This window comes from Lycium ferocissimum, chromosome 2, assembly GCF_029784015.1.
Source record: "Lycium ferocissimum isolate CSIRO_LF1 chromosome 2, AGI_CSIRO_Lferr_CH_V1, whole genome shotgun sequence".
In the NCBI taxonomy this organism is placed as follows: Eukaryota; Viridiplantae; Streptophyta; class Magnoliopsida; order Solanales; family Solanaceae; genus Lycium; species Lycium ferocissimum.
In genome coordinates this window covers 38,395,799-38,417,814 of record NC_081343.1, presented here as the reverse complement: position 1 = coordinate 38,417,814, position 22,016 = coordinate 38,395,799, and the positions used below count along the sequence as shown (strand labels likewise).

The window sequence follows — 22,016 nt, the reverse complement described above, 5'->3', positions numbered from 1 at the left end:
CATCTAAGTGCTTTTCAAATCTGATAATGATCTTGACCCCTATGATTATGTTATCCATATTACCACATACTCGTGCCCCAATCCATTTCGCTATGCATCCCACTTATAACGGTATCGTAACAATGATTTTGTTAGATAATAATGAATGTGAACCAAGATGGATGTCCTACCCATGATTCTATGTAATTTGCGCTTATGTTTCTTTTAGCTAATGTTTTAAACCATCTCGTAGCTTGGCACAAAGGATGCCTTTATCTTTTCCGAAGTACCTATGCCATTTTATGTTCAAGTGACTTTCTACCCATGTCTTAGATGCTCGAGGAACGAATTATTCATGCCTATAATCTATTTTTTTCATGAGCCTTATTTATAACAAGGGCAATTACTCACGGTGATAAGAGTAAGCTATGTTGAATCATGTCCCATCATTTCAGTATATCTAAGTTCTAAAGGTAATACTTTATCCATGCCTTACGTCTATGAGTACCCAAGAGTTAGCCTACAATTGTACTCCACGCAAGTCACAATTATGCCTTATTATTAGCTCAATACTCATGAAATCAGTTGTACGCCACGATATGCATCGATGATGTACTCATGTAAATGTCGGGTTTTTCATGGTCCCATGCCCCATGTCATGCTATTCACGTTTCATGCCATATGAATCACGTTCCCATGTACGCATGTTCCACGTTACGTCCTCCATGTACAATGCACCATGTCATGTCTGTTCTCTAAAGCAAAGTATCTTATATGAATAGTACCAATAATTCCTTTTCTCTCACTCCTCTATAATTCGCTCACGAGAATGAGCAAGGTGAGCTAAGGTATTCATAATCATGATTAACAACTAACAAGATAATCAGAAGTAAGGTGCATTCCTATATTCAAATAGATATCTTTTCATGTACCCTATGGTACTTATCTCGGTAGTATTCTACTCAGATTCGACATATTCATGTCATGCCTATGCTAGAGATTTATGAAAACCTATGTTAGGATCATATTCTTGTTATACGACTTAAGTCTGTCGCAATCACATCGAGTTGCGCTTACATTCAAAGCCTATGTCATACTCCTATCTCATATTACCATGGTGACATATGAACGTCTGTGATTAAGTCTCTAAGTATCCAAATCCTACCCGCGCTTAGTATTCAACCCACATGTTGTAACAATTATGTTTTCGACATTCAGATCCCATGTTACGATATCCATTTTCACACGTATTTGTATCTCATGACAGATTAGTACTCATGTATTCATGTCATCCAGTCTTCGTGTATTTATGTCCCACGTCATGCGTCTCATGCCCAGGTAATCGTGTCATGTTGGTGCCTATTTTCAGTACTTGTGTCATTCATGCCTACGGAATTTCTTCCAAACCCCATGTATAGTAATTATGTAATCATTCAGCCAATATCCGTGTGTTCAAGCCAGCTTAGTATTTATGTTAGATACATTCAAGATTCGAAGAATCACGTTATGTCACATCATGCGTATTAAGATACACTATGTGAGTTATGTGTGGTACTTTAGTTAGTTGGCAGACGTTTGAGAAATGTCGTGAGGGTCCGAATTATGAAGGAAGTCCTGCCATAAATTTTGTAGATTCCAGAGTTAGTAGCGATTCTTAACCACTAGTCATAAATCGAGGACAAATGTTTCATGATTCTCATTCATGTAGGCGCTACTCAGTTTCATGTTCCCCATGTACATGTTTCCATGTAATCACGTATTCGATTCTGATGATCCATGACCATGTTCCTCCGTAACCATGTCAAGCTCTTATGTTTTACGGCATGTTTCCTTCATGTTCATGTATTCAAGCCATGTCCAACCACATTCTTAACCATGACTCATCATTCGAGGACGAATGATCCCAAGGGGGAGATATTGTAACACCCCGTATCTTTAACCTAAGCTTTGACCATGATCCCAGACTTAGAAAACCCGATAAAGAATATGGGAATTGATAATTTCCTCTTCAGTTGTAAGATGGTGGTTTACGCCCATGAACAGTGACCGTATTTCAGTATACGACCCGTATTTCAAGTCATAAACTGGTACCAAAGATTTCTGAGCATTCTGGAATTTGACATTTAGAGGCTACATTGTTAAATACGGACCGTATTTCAAGTATTTCAAAACGTATTTGAAATTTGGGAAAAACTTCCTTGATGAAAGTTGTAGAGCTTTGAAATACCTTTCCAACGGTATATTATGGGGATCAAATGGACATATATGCAAAGAGTTATGACCATTTTACTAAAGAGACGCAAAGTGCAGTCCATACGGAATACGGGCCGTATTTCAAAATACGATCCGTCTTTCAAAATACGGCCACTATTTTGCTTTGGACGTAAAGTTCAATTTTCCAGAACAGTAGATATTCGTCCATATCAGTTCAAATCATTATTTTTCATTCCTTTAAGCCCTAGAACGACCTCTTACCCTCCTCCATCATCAAGAACATCAAGGTAAGCCTACTCTAATTATTCCAAGTCAATTCTAATACATGTCCTTGTAATCTAAACAAGAAATCATCATTCCTAAACTACGGTTTTCAAGAAAACCCATCTCAAGGTTCAAGATTCAAGATGTTAGAAATCTTCTTCAAAGTTCAACTCTTTAATTCAAGTTTTTGGATCATTACCAGGTATGTAGAGTTACTATCTACGTGTGGGAACATCATTGTTCTTCCCCACGCCTCTTAATCCATAAAGTATGAATCCTTACTAAAACTAGGGTTTCTATACCATGCTCATGATAACCCTAGGTCCATGTCCATGATTATATGATTATATTATGTATGAATTGCTATTATTTTATCATTGTGTTCTTAATAACTTTCATATGATTATTGAGAATCGATCCTTAATCCATGAAAACCCATATCTTGTATTCCATGGGTTCTTGCATGCATGTTTTTAAATAAAAATGATTATTTCATGAATATCCTACATGTCTACAAGTTTTCATGCAACTATATTATATAATATTTTCACTATGATATGAAACCATACATGTTATATACGTAACTACAATATTATTTCATGAAACCATATTTACAAGTTATTTCATGAAACCATGTTTACAAGTTATTTCGTGAAATCATGATTACAAGACAAGTACAAGTTAATTCACGAAAATCATGGGCTTTTAGCCAATTATATCATGTTCATGTTTTTGGGAGTTGCACAAATTACCGAGAAGGCTCAGATAACCTGAAACTACGTAGCCACCGTAGGACAAGGATCGCTTCGCCCAGTTAGGACGATTCCTTAATTTTTCACTGAATGGATCCATCAAGCACGTTACACCTTATACCCTGGTAAGGTATGGGGGCTCTGCTGGTCCAGTGAGGTACCAGACTCCACATACCCACGTGGTGATATCATGTTGTCGGTTTATGAAATGCTCTCCCTACTTATCATGTTTTACTCTTGTTATATATATATATATATATATATATATATATATGCTCATGTTCGTGTCCAAGTTTTCGTTTTATTCTTACATGTTATTTCATGTCCCATGTTATTTCATTCGGTTGCTTTACATACCGGTACATTCAATGTCTTTGACGTCCCCTTTTATTGCCGGGGGCCTACATTTCACGATGCGGTACGTATTTACGGGACGCCGCATCTTCGTGGATTTGCTCGTATCGGCTCATTGGTGAGCCCCATCTCATTCGGGGTTTAGTCGATTATCTTTATTTTACTAGTCATGCATTTAAAGGTATCTTTGGGGGCCTTGTCCCGACAAGTACGTTTTCCGGTCAAGATTCACGATTAGAGGTTTCATAGACTAGTCGGTTTAGTTATGTTAGACATGCGAGGTGTTTAGCCATCTTTGGCTCAACTCATGTTATTTCCGCACTTATGATTTAAACAACTATTTCATTAAATTATTATGACATCTCAAGTTTTATAAAAGCTCATCACGTTCATGCTATATTTCCGCTCATGTATGCCTCATGATGATTCAACAAGCTATGTGGTTCGCTCGGTCACATGCAGTATGGCACCGAGTGCCGTGTTTTGCCCAGGCCATGGTTCGGAGCGTGACAGGAAATTGTGTTATTAATGCATAGAGTTTATGAATAGGCCATGTGGCTCACCTTAGATATGATTGTGAAAGTATGATGAGAGGTGCCCGGTGGGTTAGCTCCGGGTGCCCGTCATGGCTCTCCAGTTGGGTCGTGATAACTTGTTGCAACAACTACAAATCTATTGGATATATCCTACAAATATAACTAAATAACTAAAGCTATGTCCAACATATTAGTGAGTTATTGCAACAGATTGTCTATTCAAAATCTGTTGGTTATCTTCTACAAACAGAACCAGATAAATACCAGGACAAGAACAAAAAAATCATATGTTGGATATCTTTTCCTAAACCCTGAACCATAACAGGACAACAACAGAAAAATCATCTATTTCACTACAAATACACAACAACAACAACAACAACAATCTGGATTTTATCCAAACTTTTTCTAAACCCTGAAACAAACCAAAAAACAACCATCTATTTCCAAGACAACAGCAAAACCATCTACTTCACTATAAACACACAACCATACAAGTTAAACAAAATACACCAAATGTATGTGCAGTAGTTGTTTTGCCCCAAGTTCATCACCTATTGGATAAAATCCTTTCTTTTCCTAAATCATACCATAGTACGACAACAACACCAACAACAGTATTTCATTACAAAATACACCAAATAGGGGTTTTCAAAGCAAGCAACCTCAACAGATGTTTGCAACTGTCAAACAAGTGCTGAAGCAGCAACTTACGAATCTATTGGAAAAAGTCAACAAGATTGGAAGCCATTTTTTCAAAATTCTAAGGAGAATAAGAACAAAAAAAGCACAAAAAACTATAATTTTGACAACAACATAGATTATTTACAACAGCACAAACCCCAACAAGTGAAACAAATACCCCAAATAAAGGTTTCTCAACTATGAAACAACAAAATAAACAACATTGAAGACAAACCCATGTCCTTCTTCTTCTTTTTCTATAACCAAAATCATCAATTTTTTTTTTTTTTTTTTAATAATGAGTGGGTGTTTTGGATGTTTTGGGTGTTTTCGTATTTTGTAAAAGATTAAAAAAAAATTAAAAGATATATTTTGGACCTCTTAATGACAAATTTAAGTGGGTTGTGACTTGTCCTGATCAAAATAGTTACCTTTAGTTAAGTTTTGACGTGTCTCGCTCACTGCAGCTTCTCCTTAGACGGCGCGAATTTTACAGGTTTCTCTCTCTCTTTTCTTTTGCAGTAATTTGCAGGTTTCTCCCACTCCTCGCAAGGATTTGGGCTCTTTTGCTCTGCAGTCCCTTTTGTTTAAAGTTTCCACTTCTAACTGGTAACTACTACAGTACTACTACTGCAATTTTTCAATACATTCACATATACAACTTATAGTTATTATTTTATGTCAATAGTACGTCATCATATGATTTTTGTGTAATTGAGATTATTTACCCTTGCCTATGTTAGGATTGGTATGTCTGAAGTTTGGTTAGACGCTTGTATGTCTTGTTGTAGGGATAAATTGTGGTATCAAGAAACCTTTACTTTCTGAGACGAATTATGTTAGTCTTTGAATTACATGGACCTGAATAGACCAGAATAAAGACTGAAGATTTACATAGCAGACTCCAGCTAACTTGGTATTTACCTTTAGTTGATACGATTATTTTAGTTTGTCAAATTAATCTGGAGATAGGAAAAGAATCTGGTCTCTTTCTAATGGCATAATGTTTTCTTTTGCAGGTTTCTCTCTCTCTTTTCTTTTGCAGTAATATCCATTGAGTTTAGACGAATTTTGTTCCGTCTCAAGTTCATTGTCAGATAAAAGAGAAGCAATAATGGAGAGAACTCCATCAGCTTGTGCGATGCAATGGAGCATAGACCTTGAAAAAGGCCTCCGTTCTAATAAACCTGGTCGGTTATACTTCTAATTTTATCAATCATATTAATAGCCTGAAAGGTAAAAGTGCTTATTTTTCAAAATAACAACACTTATTTTAGAGAATTTAGGTGTTTGATCAACCGTTTGATGTAGAAATAAGTGATTCTGAGTAGTGTAGGCTTATAAAAGTATCTTCTCCAAAAGTGCTTTTTGACTTTTTTTGGCACAAATTACCCATATAAAAAGTTCGTCTTTACCAAATTAATTACTCCCTCCGTTTGAATTGATGTGGCACCATTTAGAATTTTGAAATTTGTGGTCCAAAACAACCCTTATATATTCGTGTGGCTGTAAAAGTTTTTAAATATAGAAATGTGACATTCTTTTTGGGATAAGACTAAAAGGAAAGTGTGCAGTGTGCCACATAAATTGATACGGGGGGTAATATTATATTCCTTTTTCATAATTTGATACTTAAAAGCACTTTTCTGAAAATACTGGTCAGACACAAACTAATAACAAAAACACTTCTCAAATGATTTAGCCAAAGACAAATTACGACTCTTCCAAAACACTTCTTAGGAAAAAACACTTTTGATAAGAAGTATTTCTCAAAATAAGCTGATTTGGGTAGCTTGGCCTAACAGGTTCAAAGTCCTTTTCTATAAGAACTTCTTTTGTTCGTAATTTTTTTTCCAATGAGGATTGCAGTTTGATTGTTAATGTATCTTATATGTTGTGAAGAATCATTGTTTGGTTTAAACCATTTTGTAATACTCCTCTATTATAGTCTCTGAGTGATACTTGTCTGTTCTTTCCCACGATCGTTAGGTAAATCTACCAGAGCCATACTAGATATTGGGCCAAGACTTGAGTGGTGGAGTAGAGAGTCAAATCTTCATGCTGCTGAGTACAAAATATTCGGCTTAATTCCTGGGGAAGATAAGCTTTTTGCAAATGCTGTCCTTCTTAGGCTTGCGGATGCATTCAGGTCGGGAGACAAACAAATGAAGCTTTGCATAGTGAAGATTTTCTTGTCCGAGCTCAAGCAGAGAAGACGATTGAGGAGCGAGGGGAGAAAAGATGAGGGAATCCTTTCAAAGGATAATTTAGATAGCTGTAGCGAACTTTTGACTAGAATAAAGATAGTATTCGACTCTGGAAACGATGAAGAGAGAGCATTGGCTTTAGCTCTATTTGGTTGCTGGGCTCATATTGCGAAAGATAGCGCTGATGTTAGATACCTCATACTTTCAAGCTTGGTCTCAACGCATATTCTGGAGGTAAGATCTGTCCATCTTACTGAGTGCTATATATTATATTGACGTTATTAGTATAAATTGCTGACTGTGTTTTCCCGCTAAGCAACTTTAAAGTACATAAGGGGGCTTGTATGAGAGAATTTCTTCACAACAGATTATCCACTGCATGTTAAGATTCAGTTTGGGGAAGCCGTTATTAAGATTTAAGGTATAGAAGTACAAATTTTTTCATCTGATGTTACACCCTGTCTTTAATGCATTTTGGTTGGAAAATCTGCTTGCGCTTCAAGTTTCCCAAGTTCCCAACACACAATTATAGGGATGATCTGGAGCAAGGTGTGCTGAAGAGCATTACCTTTTGGGGCAGACCACCAGCATTGTCGGATATGAATGATCGAGATTTTCTGCCATTTTACCCCAAATATGTCTACAAGGAATTGACTAATTTCCAGATTTTGGCATCTAACTCTCCAGTCATTTATAAGCTCTGCGTGGTTTCTAATTTGGAACTTGTTGAATATAACCACATGTAGCTTCTATACAAAAATGTTCACATGAAAACTAGACTTTGAAAGGAAGCACCGGATCCCAAATCTGGTTCTAGGTGTCGAGAGATAATTATCAGAACTTCTTCTTGATCTGTGAGGCAGTCTTCTCGAGCTTTCTTCTGGGGAAAATATAAAACTAAAGTCTCCCCTATGTGTCATGGACCTTCTAAGTTTCCTGTTGAGGCGCTTACCTGCTCCCATAAAGGTAGTCTCTTTCTAGCTGTGCATTTGTTAAATGCAACTATGCAAGTTACAAAGCTGGAGAGTTAATGCTCGTAGTGTTTAAGCTTAATGCTCACATGCTGTTCTTTTGATCTTCAATGAACTCAAAGTCGAAATTGGACTCCGAAAAATCTACGGTTCCTATTTTCGTCACGAAAACTATGGCTGAACCCAAGTTCTTTCCTAAACCGTTCAATCTTGGCATTTACTAACAAACTCTTGAAGACAGACAAAAGATTGGTGATGAATAGATTTAAAAATTTTAGTCTTGAAAGAGCATTAGGGATTTAATCCCTTTAACCGTATTAGGGATGGATCATTGGGAAACTCCAAGAGAATTATGTTTGGAATTGCTTTTTATGCCCCTGGTAAAGGTCTGATCATCTTTCCTCCTATGAAAAATTATGCTCCTCGACGATAAGCTCCCTCTAGCAATTGCACTAACTGTGGAAGTTTCAACATGATCAATTCTGAGGGGCAAAAGGAGTTAATCAAGTGTTCAGTGGTCTCATCCTCTACGACCCTACTCCCTGTGGTTCCTTTCTTCATTGTCATCCTCACTGCCCTCCTCCTCATCTTTCTGATATTGCTAATCTATGTGAAAGTGGTATCACTCTGATCATTTGTCTCCTTTGTCCATAGAGAACTTTTGTACTTCTTAATTTGTCGCCAATATTTGACCATCTTCTTTTGTGTTGCTATTCTATCTGATTTTAGTTCAGATATTAGGTACAACTGCACATTGTTTGTATTTGCCTCTAACTCATGACATGATTGATTGATGGAACCATTTTGCGTCTATCTACAGGCAAAGGCTTCTTTATTTGCAGGTGGATGCTTTTCTGAATTGGCTGATGACTTTGCTTATGTATTTCTGGAGATGCTTGGAGGTCTGTTGACATCATCTGAAACATCAAGGGCTATAAGGTTAGCAGGAGCACATGCTTTTGCTAAAATGTGGTGTTCAATTTTACTAGCGGATAAAGCTCATAAGGTTCAGTATTTCTCTTTAATATGTGTTTCTGCCACCACGTACATGTAGGTTTTCTCTTTACACACTCGCGATTACACAGGCCCATTATCCTTCTTTCCCTTTTCGTTCTGTTCTAAAAGAGCTTGCTTATTGAACTAACATTATTCAGAAACCACAATGTAAACACTGATAGATATTACAACATTATGCACTAAAAAAGCATGTATCTCTTTTTTTTTTTTTTTTTTTTTTTTCATGCATGAAATGCAAGTTATCATCTCTTAACTAATTGTGACTATTGCTTTTGTTTCTTTTACAACCTACAGTTTCATTTAAATAGGTTTTTAACGATACCAGGCAGACCTGTATTGTCTAACCATTTGTGTACTTGCAAAAGTGAGTTCAAATTTCTATTGCAGCACTGAAGTGGATGTTTCTATTATTGCAGACTGGTATGAAGCTTATCCTAGAATCTCCAGATGAAGACTTCTCTATGGTGATGCTAGTTTCACTTTCCAAAATTGCTTCTAAATGGACATCTCTAATTCCTGTACAGGTATATAATTTTACTGATTTTGTTTGATTTTCATTGTCTCTAATGACAACATCGTACAAAGAGGAAGGCAGAGAACTACAAAAATGAGAAGGAAAATAAAAATAAAAATAAAAGTAATGGAAGGTAAGTTTTGTTCCCAAGATCATGCACTTAAAAGGGAAAGTTAAAGAACAGCAACAGTGATAAAGGAAAATTAAGAAAACAGATTCCCAGATAACTTTTTGAAATAAAACTTGAAACCCAATGATGGATATGTTGGTAAATGGCGTGAGTAGCTGGTGTGTTAGGAATTAAAATTATAAATATGAGGCTCAACTATACAATGTTATAAGCCATGTTAAATGATAAAATCAGGATATAACAGGAAACGAGAGAAGATTGTCTAAGATGGTTTCGCCATCTCCGATGTAAACCTCCAAATACATCATTGTATGTATGGAGCTGGTTGTAGAGAAGAGTCTGCAAGTTTGAGGATAAGTGGAATATAGAAAATTTCTAGCTTTATAGAACCCCTTAATTTGGCTTAAAAGACCAATTCTTTACCAATATTAGAATGAAAACCCGAAGAAGGCACAACACATAGAAGATTCAAATTAACTTATGCCAACTAGCTTAGGATTGCTTTAATAGGAAAGGCCATGCGATTTTTAGTCATGACTGAGCTGTGAATCATAGATTACATAATAGCGAAAGGGACATCTGTTTAAGTGTGTAACCATCTCATCTAAAAGCTTAAGCTGTTAGAAACTATGTTGTTCGGACTCTCCAAAAATGTTGCCGCACCATTCTAAAAAAGTGCATTATTTTGGAGAATCCGAGATGCACCCGTCGCGACAATTTTTTAAGGGTCCGATCAAAATAGGTTAGAAAGAGCACACTTTAATTTACTAATTTACTTAATTATATTATCATCATGCCCATTCACGTGCGGGCTTGATTCTTTTTGCTGAGCCAAGCACCTGGAGGTCCGTTTTTATAAAGGGTTGGCAGTGAGACTCGAACTCAGGATCTTTTCATAGAGAGAACACACTTTTATTTGCTTAACTATATTCTCAAGAACATCTATTGTATTTCAACCTGATTTTTTGCATGTCTATCTTTGGATTTTGGTTACAGATGGAATTGCTTTCCTCATTTATGACTAAGGAAAGAGGTTTGAGCCTGCAAGCTGTTGCATTAAAATGTCTTCGTTTCATTTTATCCAAAGGAATGTATCACTTCCCTGCCAGTTCAAATGTGACTCTAAAGTTGCTTGGTCTGATAAATCAGTCTGATTTTCCACCAGCTTTGCATTTTGAAGCCCTAAGAGCTTTATGCAAGGTATTTCCTCTTGATCTGTCAAATTTATGGTATTGGCATCATACTAGTACTGTTTACATTCTCTCACTTCGCAGATATTGCCGCCCAACCTAGATACAATTCCATGCACAGAGATCCTCACTATTTTCTCCAAGTTCATACAAATTGTCGAGTTCAGAATACAATCTCCAATTATCTCAGAGAGGGTTTTCACTGTTCATGTATTAGCTAGTATTTTTGACAAACTTTTGGGAACACTGAAAGATGCAGCAGGTGGAATTAGTTCAATTGTTGCATCTAACATGATTACTTTCACAGTTGGTCGGATCTCCCAACTAACAAAGTCAGTGCTAGAGAATCCTCATCCAGACACGGAGGTGGAGCAGGAGATAAAGAGTTTACTCCTTATTTTAGTTAATCTGGTTGAAGGACATCGAGATCTCTCTGGTATTGTACTGGATAAGAGCTGTATAGTTATTGAACATGTGGTCAGTATGCTCAATGAATTCACTGGCATGACACATTCAAGCTCAGAAGATCACCATATAACAGAGCTTGACAGAGAGAACCATACATTAATTGCATCCAGAGTTTTGGTTTATTTATCCCAACTTCTGATAACTTGCTTTGAAGTGCTGGATGTTTCCACTGCTGGTGCCACCCAAGTCTTTAACAGAATGGAGCACCTGGTTGAGCACGTGCGCCAGTGCAGCTTACTTCCTACTTATATCCGCCTAATATATCACCTCTTATTGTACTTCTATGCTGCATATCAGTGTATGTGGCTGGAGATAGGGAAAGATATGGTTTCTAATAGGAATTTTCGCCTATCTCGTTGTAGTTCTTTCTCACATGATGGTTCCCTTTCCCAGCATGAAATTCTTATTATTGATTGTGTGAAGGAAATTCTGGATAAAAAAGATTATTGGTCGTCTTATAAGCTTGGAAAATATGCGGCATGTCGTGGTGCATGGTTGGTAGCTGCGTACATATTTGGGGAATTAATACCTATGGTTCAATCTGATATCTGTTGTTCTTGGTTGAAATCCATATCCTATCTTTCAGAACTGGAAAGGCAAGTCCAGTTGCTTGGGATTACTCTTTCTGGAAATACTGCTGGGAAAATTACAACAGTTAATCACATTGAAAATGTTGTCGGGTCCTGCAACAAGCTTTTTTCTTTAGAGAAAGCTTTTGATGCCTCTGTTTCTGGTCTTACTTTTAGTTTCCAGAGATGGTTTATTACTTTAAGATCAAAGGTTGTTAAAACTGTAGCAGATGTACTTAAATTATTGAGCATGAATTCGTTTTCACAAGAAGCCACCACAAGTACTGAACAAATAGAGGAAAAGATTTTGTTTCAGCACTTGGAATCTTCGCAAAGACTCAGCTCTTTGTTGCAATTGCTTGCCCACGCTGCTTCCCAGTTCATGAGGCTAGTAAAGGAATTTGATCTCTTAGCAACATCATGCATTGGCATGGACAGAAAAAGTATGAAGATAGTTTCTGACCTTGGATTAAGTTGTTCACTCTTAGCCTTCAGTACCGGATTAGCATTTTGTTTTGCCAGTTCCAATGCTAAACAAGACTCTAGTATATATGGTCTTGAAACCTCAGAGGAGCAATTTCGTACTCTGCTGGTTCATGACTTATTAAGGAGACTGGGGTATATAGACTTAGAAACTAGCAAAAATCTGCGGCAGCTTTTGAATTTCTGTCGAAGCTCTAGGAGTTGCTCAATGCAAGAATTCCAAAGTGAATTATCTACCACTTGTGTTGAAGTGAGAGATGTTTCTAAACTTTGTAGATATTCCGTTCAGAGATTTCTTAGCTTGCAAGCAAGTACCGTACATGACAATACTGGTATATCCCGAGCTCCTCATGATGTTCTGCAGTTGCTGTTCAACATTATTTCCTCTTGGATACAGATCCCTTTCCGGACTCCCAAACACTTTTTCCAATTGAGGTAACTGAAATTTCTTTCGTGACTTTTTCAATCATAAGAACATTTGGAGCTATTATTGAATTTATTGAGATATTCCTGTGCTGTTTGTCTGTTTTATATATGGTAGCCTGCTCATGCTTAGATGCCATTGTCCATTTTTATAAAATCGTTTCCGGTGGGATGGGAATATATAGCAACAGATCATTTGAAATAATAGTGGATTTGAGTGAAAACAACTTCTGAGAGCTGTTTGATTCAAAATATAATGATTCTAGCGTTGACATTGTTTAATTTTGATACCAATCTGATATTGATCTATGAAATGGCAGGTCCCCCATTTCTGCTGAGCTTTTCATAACAAATGAAGGTGGTAAAAGGATGGATGATATATCTGTCTTGTCAGGCTTTGAGATCCCTCTAACTCTGTGCATTCAACTAAGAAATATATCTCTAGACCAGCTGTCTCAGGTGTCAAAATTGTACTGCATCCTTCACTCACGAACATCCTTCCAAGTATTTAGTGCAAACGGGGATAAGAAAGTACCAGAGTCCAGTTGTCAAGCTTGGAAAAATGATCACATGGTAGATCTTAATGACAAGCTATTGCACTTTACAACAGGTTCTACCAAGAGGGGTGGATTACATGCTATGGAAAGTGCTGAAGGGATTTATTCCGTGGATAAAGTTGTAGTTTTTGATCCTAATGAGAAAGGGCAAGGATTTGCAACCTGCTTGCTAGATGTTTCAGCATTTCCTGTGGGTTCTTACCAAATCAAATGGCACAGCTGTTGTTTAGACAATAATGGAGCTTACTGGAGCCTTATGCCCCTGAACACTGATCAGTTCTTCACTGTACATGAATCTTCTAATGTTGGTCCTTTTGTTAGAGTGCCATAGACTGCAGTTCTTTAGTTAGAGCCAGAATGAAGTTGTTAATAGATATATTTATTGGTATTTTATTATAATAGAAGAGTGAGATAAGATAATGTTTGACATGTCTGTTTATTGGAAATATTAATTCAACACTGAGGGCTCTTTAGACTTTTAACAATATTAGCTACGCTACGTGTCTTTCAACGCTGCGGTCCAACAGCCACCGCATCCCTATCCCTTGACCTTTGTTTATTTGGCCTTCCCATTGAGATCTGACAGTAAAATCCTCTGCTCAATTCATCTAGAATTATGTTTGTGCATTGTCTTTTCCGGTCGGACGTAGTGCTCAGGTTAGCATTTCTTCTCTGCTATTTGTTCCTACTTTCTGTTGTTTGTAGGCCTATAATTTTTTTCTGTTTTTTTCCTTTGTTTGTTCCTTGTGTTTTGTGCTCTGCATGTATGTTCTATCTACTGATAGGTCTGGGAAAATTATTATCATGACTGATTCCATTTTTTCTTTGTCAAGTATTTCAAGTGTGTCTGCTGAACTTTGTTTTTCGGAGACTCTGGCTTTTCAGAGTTGCCAAAAGATTGTACTATTATTAGACTATAATTCCTATCTGTTGTAAAATTAAATTTAGTGGATAGCTTAAGTTTGCTCTTCCATGGATTTGGGTCAGATTTGGAGAAAGAATCTGTATTTGTTCTGTTATTTTCCCGCTATTATCAAGAATTTTTCACCTTTTTCCTCATTCCTAGCATTTTCTAGAAAATCCACGGCCTCTCCTTTTGCTTGTTATTTGAAGTTATATAAAGTAATGCCTGCATGCGAGCTTTCATTTTTTCTTTGAACCAGTTATGTGCTGCCTAAGGTTATGAGTTATGACACTAAACTAAACATGTAGTGCTGAAGGGTAAGATGATTAATGATTCCCTTTACTTCCTCTATTAGTAGCAATTATTTGGTCTAATGGTAGGAACTCCGTTAAGTGCCTCACCGTTGTTTTTCGTATTCCCACTTTTCAGTGCTTGACAGAGGTTTCTCATGGCGAGTCCTTGAAAATTCCTTTTTCTGATTGGTCAAATTATTTAGGACATTTATTGGTCGGTATGGAATCTAAACAGGCGCTGCCCTCGATTTTGGGTTTTTATGATATTCAATATCTCTAAATTTAATATATTCATGGTGCAATTGCAGGGGAGCAAAGAGATGTAGAAATGATTTTACAGTTATTAATTAATCTAAGCCTGTCTATAGCAGTAATGAAAGAAATCTATGGTCTGTAGCCATGTTTACGGAAACAAGAAAGGAAAAGAAATAGAATTAAGCTAGAAAATGGTTTTTCAGTGTGGATTAGAAACTTGGTGGGGTAAATTTTTAAATGTTGGAAATTCTTTTAGTACTAGTAATGTACTATACTGAATTTTGTCACATGTAGCAAGTAGCAACTTATGCTTTTTTCTGGGTTCATGGCAGGTTCCCTTGACTGCGATCTTAGAGGAGAATGGTAACTAAGTCTATTGTCTAAAAGGAAATCGATAATGTTTATGGGCAAAAGTATAGCAGAAAAAGGGTCGAACATAGCTGATAGCCTGATACATTCTAATACATATCTTACATTTTTAAAGAGCGTGCTTTTATTTGCAAACAAGCTGGAGGAATTGGAGTATCTGTGCTTTACAAGCGGGATTAGATCTTGGAATGAGAAACCTGCCTTCTTTTTTACAATTTCTTTGATAACACAACCATTGTTAAACAAGCGGTAGTGTATCAACAAGGCTTGGAGACGATGATTTCCCTGCGATGCCCCTCTTGCTCTACAATCCTGCAAAATACCAAGCTATTTCTGCTGCTCTCTCATGGGAAGATCTTTCTCAAAGCACTGGGCGTTAGCGCTTGCACTTAAAATTTATGTTATTTCTGATGAGCAGATTCTCTTGTGAACTTTCACTTTCACAGTAAGATACTTCTTTCATTGTAATCTTTACCGTAGACAATTTTCGAACTGATGCGTTGCTTTATGCACAATTTAGCATAACTGATGAAATGATTAAATTTCATCCTTACACTAGTAAAAGGAGCTGCTAGGCTTGAGCTACGGCGTGTCACCTCACCCTTCCGATATTCGCCATTCTTTTTCGGGTTTGGGGTAGCGATTGTGGGGGTGGGGAAGTGTTTAATCAATAGATGAGATCCTAATTTGGATGATAAGGACATTTTACTGTTCCAAAGCAGAAGAACAAAAGAAATTTTACTCGAATCCTCATGCATGGATGGCATATTTAGGTGTCTCAGTTATCAAATCTTGGGAGAGAGAACATCACCACATCAAGCCATGCAGTATCTATCCAAACAAAAAATAAAAAAATGTAGCATACTGATTAACTGCTTTCAAGTTGTCAAAAGGGTGTGGGAAGGGACGCACCCCAAGGGGTGGTATGTCAAAATGAAATATGCTGTAATGCAAAGTGTTGGCATGGGCTAATCACATCTAGTATTATTCTGAAAGAGATTATAATCTATAAGCTTCTGTACACCAATTGAAGTTTACCTTCTCTTATATGAGAAAATTCCGGAATTGGTGAGAAATTGATAATTTGCATTTATCCTCAATGAGATTATATTCTATAAGCTTCTAAATACTCCAATTGAACCTTACAGTCTCTTGTCTGAGAAAGCCACGGTGAGAAATTGAGCTTCTGTATCCATGGCAGGTAAAATACTTTTAACACAGATCATCTAGCCCATTGCATGACAGATTCATTGCCTCATGGAAGAGTGAATTTGTCAACCATCTGCTGATTAAACTCTTCTCTTACTCCGTCAGAATCAAATAGGAAAGAAGTAAGGAAGTACGTTAATTTATTACTCTAAACATTGTTTCTTGATAGATCTGCAGAAGATACAATATGCTGGCATATCTCAGCTGTCCCACTCCCAGCACTGAGGTTCCCTTGCACTGGTAGAGTTATTCTCTTGCCATTGCAATGAGGTTGAGTTGTGATTTCATTCTAACTTTCTGAATGAGAAGAGTAGTTGTAGAAAGAATTGGATATGCATAAACTGGTGAAGTAAAGAAGACATTTCTCGAATTTGTGAGAGGCTTGATCAGGATTGCATAGTGTTTTTAGCAATCTTGGTTTGTCTGCTCTGGGGAAGTATTGAACTGCAAGTACGCTATATGACTTTTGATAGGTAAGTTTCTATTATGCAACAACTGGTTCTGCATCAGGTTCTTTTTAAGTTGTTACTACTTGCCAGCTAGTGAGCACCAAATAGATGGAGTTCAGGCAGCTATACTCGAAAACTCAGTGATACATCTGATTACACTTAGCTTAGTCAAGTTCTCTTCTGTCCTGTTCAACAAACCTATAGCTGTCATTTTCACATTACCTTAACTTATGTGACATTCACTTTTTGCTGCTTCATATTATTTGGCTTAGAGGAATTTGTTTGTGACACTTATGAACTTGGAAGATGCCAACTAAAGTTCAATGTTAAGATCGCTGATAATAAATGTAGCTATAGATGCAATTAGAAATCTGTGACCAAGCTTGGAAAGCAATTTGAACATAAAAGTGGTAGATGGGACGAAGACAAAGATTTGGGGAGATAGGTGGAACAATCAGAGGCCTTTAAAGGACTCATTTCCTGATTTGTATAGGATATTGCAATAATCCAGAGGGCACTGTCAATGAATGTTGGTCAGAGCCAGATACTTTGAGGTGGATGCATAGCAAGGATGGGGTATTCTCTGTCAACAAGGCCTACAGGTTAATTAATATGCAACCAAACAGAAACCAGCAAATATTGTGGAGAAATGTGTGGAAAAACATAGCACCAACTAAGGTAAAATGCTTCACATGGTCGGTGGTCAGAAGGGCCTGTTTGACACAAGAAGTTTTGAAGAAAAAGGGGTAGATCATTGTTTCAAGATGTCAACTATGTGAGTAAGCTGAGGAGACCAGCAATCATCTTTTTTTGCATTGCTGTTTCACATCACAGCTATGGTCACTATTCTTTAGTCTTACAAATACAATATGGACCATGCCTGAACATGCTGCAGATTTATTGAGCTGTTGGATTAAAAGAGGAGGAAGCAAGTGTCAGAAGAAATGGTGGAAAATAATTCCACTTTGCATTTGGTGGACAGTGTGGAAGGAAAGGGATAGCAGAAGCTTTGAAGATAGGTCCAATTCCATCCACTTAGTTAAATGGAACTTTTTACTTTTGGTGTAAAGAGAAAGATGTAGAGGAAATAGACCTTGTAGATATCTTAGGATCTCTGTAAGTATTTTCTTTCTTGCTACTACTTTTTGTTCTTTTGATGGTGGCCAGTCTATCCTAAATGCTGAGAAATACAACATTACCAGTTTCCCCAAAAAAAAAAAAAAAAACATGTAGCTATAGATGCAAGAAAAGAAACCAACAAGGGGACAGCTCCCTTCCTTTTACTTCTGTACGAGATAGTAGTCTTTCCTCTGTATTAATCTGTATATGGAACAAATAAGACTGCATACAGTGCAAATGGTGATATAGACAGTTTTTTTGAGTTAATAAGTTACAACATCACCGAGCAAATACGCTACAGATGCTTTTTAGCAAGGGCAACTCATTGGTAAAATACTGGTATTGATAACTCTTACATTTTGGTTAGGAAGCCAATAAGTTTAGATTTTTATGTGTGTCACGATGTGTTCTATAAATCTGATTATCTAGTGGTTATCTGTGTTATCATGCCAAGGATATGTTGCAATTCTATTTTCTAACTAGTTTCTAGTTAATTACACTAATTGCTTAGTACACTGGATATCTGATATTTGAATGATGAGTCAGCATTAGTCGATACTAGAGTTTTTTTTTTTTTTTTTTTTAAATTCTCTGGTGTTTTTAAGACTGATAACGTGTTACATTCTACAGTGAAGCATGCGTGGAGTTGTCACATCTTGTGGTTAGGCTCTAGGTGCAGAGAAACTTATTTGTATTGTAGATGGTCGAATACCAAACTAGTCTGAGCGTCCTAGATGTTTCGCGATTTTGCAAGATGCTTACATGGTTTGTAGACGAGCTGAGCAAAGTGAGACTGCAGCTAATTTGAAGCTCTTAGTCAGGAGGATTTGAATTGTCTAGGTTACAGCAGTTTCAATTGACCAGTCGCTTTCCAAATGGAAGCACCTATAGCCCCCACATGTCAGAATGGTGTTGGTTTTGGCAATGGTTATAGGCGGCTTTGATCTAGTGGACAAGTTTTTGCCACTGGGGGACAAGAGAAGCTAAGTCGTTTTACAACTAGGTGCTGCCTGCTGCTGCTGATTTTGTTTGCAGAGTAAGTTCTTGCTAACTGGAAAAACTCTAAAATAGTCAAAACTAGAGAATAGTTGCTGTGTTATTTTCTACTGCCTTATGAAAAATAGAAAATTTTCTCTTTTGAACTTGACCCTTGGTAGCAAAAGGGTAGAGTTCTAGGAATAGGCGACTTGTTCCTTATTCATAGTATTTGGTAGTGTTTTGTAGCTTGCAGTTCATAGTAAATATCCACTTTAACAGTGGACTATCGTCTAACTTGCTTCACAAAAGAAAGTTCTGAGGTCTCAAATAAATTGACTCCTCACTTGGTAGTTATTAGCATGAGATCTATGTTAGTAGAAACTTAATTTTTTATTTGATTTTCATCAGGAGGACGTGAAAGAGTTTCACCTGCTGAACGAGATCAGTAGTGAAGCTAGTAAGGGAATTGAAAGCTATGGAGTTGGGATAGTGGTAGCTTGGTAAGCAACTTTTAATGTGTCTTCAAACTCTCTAGCAACATGCATACTTAAGTCAAGGGTCGGGATTTACCAGAGTCTGGCGTCATGAAGTGATTGGCTGTTCCTACTATGATGAGGTTTGGAAGAGCCTAAGCAGTGTCAAGGGGGACATTTTCTTATTAAGCTGCCTTTGGAGGCTTTTAACTTAACCTCTGTAAGGTTCAGTTTGTTTGATATTGAATGTGATCCTAATGACCTTAATCCAATCGTGTTCTGCAATAAGCATTGCATCACTAGTTTGCAATTTCCCAAGGGGAGCAATAAGGTGAATTCATATTTCATAAGTCATAACTCATATATTAAATTCGCTAACCTTTTATTTTGTAGAGTGCACTTCTAGCTAGCCTTCTACCATATTTTTCTTGACCCTTCCTTTTAAACCGAATATTTTAATGTTCAAATTTCTTCCAGTAGTTTATATTCTTCTCTCTTTATATGCTGGGGGAAGTTGCTGTGATACTTAGAATATGCGTTTTTATTAAATGAGTGCATGTTGGAAGGGTTATATTGATTATTGACCTTTGCTCCATTTTGGTATAAGTGCAGAACTACCGGTTGGATCTTTCCACAATGACCAAACTTTTGCTAGAAGATTAGCACAACTTGGAAAAGAAAATGTTGGCTGAAAAGAAAAAGTGAAAAATTGCATGTTTTTGTTTTTCATTTTATCTTATTAGGATGAGTGGTGACACCTGACGAGGGGTCTCATGAGTGGCGATATCTTCTATGTTTGAATTTCAGCTTAAGATGTTGATCCAATATTATTACTATTATATATAAGGGAGGATCTCAAAATTTTGTAGTCCTCACATGAAATTTTTTGTCCATTTTACCCCTAATTGAAGGTTTAATTACCTTGTAAGCTCTCACCTACTTTGGTAAATTTGAATAATTATGTGGGCTAATTAAATTCTAGGAGGGATGATGTGGAAGGGTGATAGTGACACCACAAAATATTATTAATTCAACCAAATAAAAATTGATCCAAAGTTTATTGTCTTTCTTTTATGTGGAAATGATTAAATTTGTTTCAATTTTTTTTTCTATAAATTTATTACGGACAAGTAATTAAAAAGTTATATACCTTAATACACGCTTAATTATCAATTTAAAACTATTTTTCATATATAGCTAAAAAAAATTGAAAAAAGTAATTAAAGAAATATTGTAGCTCTCGAGCAGGATCGCGTCGCCACATGATGTCATCTATGTAATAAATGCTTTCTTGTTATTCGTCCCCGTTGTGGGGTTGTTCCTACGAACAAGTCCAACAAACGCCCTATAACGCCATCCCGACTGCTAAGCAAACAAACAACGGGACCACCGCCTGTTATGAACACCGTCACTGCAGTCTGACTTTCTACCCAACCTTGAACATCATGTTTTGGCTTTGATCATGATGCATTAAAGCATTATTACCATGATCTCAGTAGTCTAGTGTGACATAATTCACCGGAGTATTTAGCCTATAAGGCTAAACATGAACTGAATTATAAATAAAGAAATTAAAAATAAAAATAAAAATTATACCTTAAAGATGAAGGTTGTGCTCAGCAGAGGGGATCTTATATGAACAAGCTTTTTATTTATAAGAAGGGTTTTTACAAGGGGGAGTGGGAGAGAGCTCGTGCTTGGAGAATCCAAGACTTGCCTCTCAACTAAGGAAAATGATCCTTATATAACGGATCAGAAATACAAAACAACAAAATTAAAAAGTGAATGGCCGACAACATGATGGCCAGATAAAAAGAAAAAGTAAAGTAAAAGCAAAAGCGACCAAAAGTAGCCGAAAGTAAAAACATAATTATTACAACTTTAATTATTAAAGCTGCTTTATAAAAGCAAATTCCTACTTTATAAAAGTAGCCGCCTAGTGGCGGGTCCCACCACTTATTTCATACGGTGACTTGCCCTTGTCTTTTCTTGAAAGCCGGAAGATTCTTCCGTTTGGCCAAGGAATCGGGGTCAAAATTGTGCAAAGTCCTCGGTATTAGCTGGACTTTGAGATTCTCCTGCTAGGACTTGAGTATTATAGTCTTCTTCTGCTTCTTCTTCTTCTTCTTCTTCTTCTTCTTCTTCTTCTTCTTCTTCTTCTTCATCATTATCAGTGGTATGACCAACAGATGCCATTGATGTATCAGAAATAGCTTCCATATTAAGATGCTGCATTAAATTAGATTTAAATTCCTCCACGTAGGTGCTTATTAACTGTTCTGGGAGAATTACTCCTTTCTTCATCTGAATTTTTCGAGCAATGTGCTCAAAAGGACTGGAAATCTCCTTTTGTCTGGAGCTAATGGAGTCCTTATAATGTGCAATAGTGGTTTTAATTTGATTTATCAAATCTTGTCCTGGGATAGTACCATCTTTTGATTTTTGCAATAATTTTTTCAGTAATTTTGTATAAAAAAATTCTTTAAAAAGGCATATTCTCATGGGTATAACCCACTTCAACTGACTATTTCATAATCCATGGTATAGAAAATTCAATGAAGAAATACATATTAGAAATTTCTTCAGAGAAAGTAATATTATTTTCCAAATCTATAATCTTTGGAGAAACATCAACCCATTCAGTATATAAAATTT

At 36.6% G+C, this 22,016-nt stretch overlaps 1 protein-coding gene and 1 long non-coding RNA gene across 4 annotated transcripts; both read left to right on the top strand.

Moving 5' to 3' along the window:
• The first annotated feature begins 5,764 nt into the window (after window positions 1–5,764).
• Window positions 5,765–13,797, top strand: LOC132036492 (uncharacterized). Of its 3 annotated transcripts, XM_059426848.1 has the most exons (7): window positions 5,766–5,973; window positions 6,773–7,224; window positions 8,782–8,967; window positions 9,395–9,502; window positions 10,619–10,822; window positions 10,897–12,767; window positions 13,076–13,797. In XM_059426848.1, exons 1-7 carry the CDS (start codon window positions 5,898–5,900, stop codon window positions 13,641–13,643), a joined length of 3,465 nt encoding a protein of 1,154 aa, XP_059282831.1. In that variant the 5' UTR covers window positions 5,766–5,897; the 3' UTR covers window positions 13,644–13,797. The 3 variants fall into 3 exon arrangements, with proteins under 3 accessions (XP_059282838.1, XP_059282831.1, XP_059282845.1); XM_059426855.1 differs by lacking the exon at window positions 8,782–8,967 and having other exon boundaries at window positions 5,765–5,973; XM_059426862.1 differs by lacking the exon at window positions 5,766–5,973 and having other exon boundaries at window positions 7,086–7,224; window positions 8,804–8,967.
• A 3,315-nt stretch (window positions 13,798–17,112) lies between these two features.
• Window positions 17,113–20,110, top strand: LOC132036512 (uncharacterized). The gene is made up of 3 exons (XR_009409597.1): window positions 17,113–18,946; window positions 19,297–19,388; window positions 19,974–20,110. It is a non-coding gene; the product is annotated as an uncharacterized LOC132036512 (long non-coding RNA).
• Window positions 20,111–22,016: the final 1,906 nt, after the last annotated feature.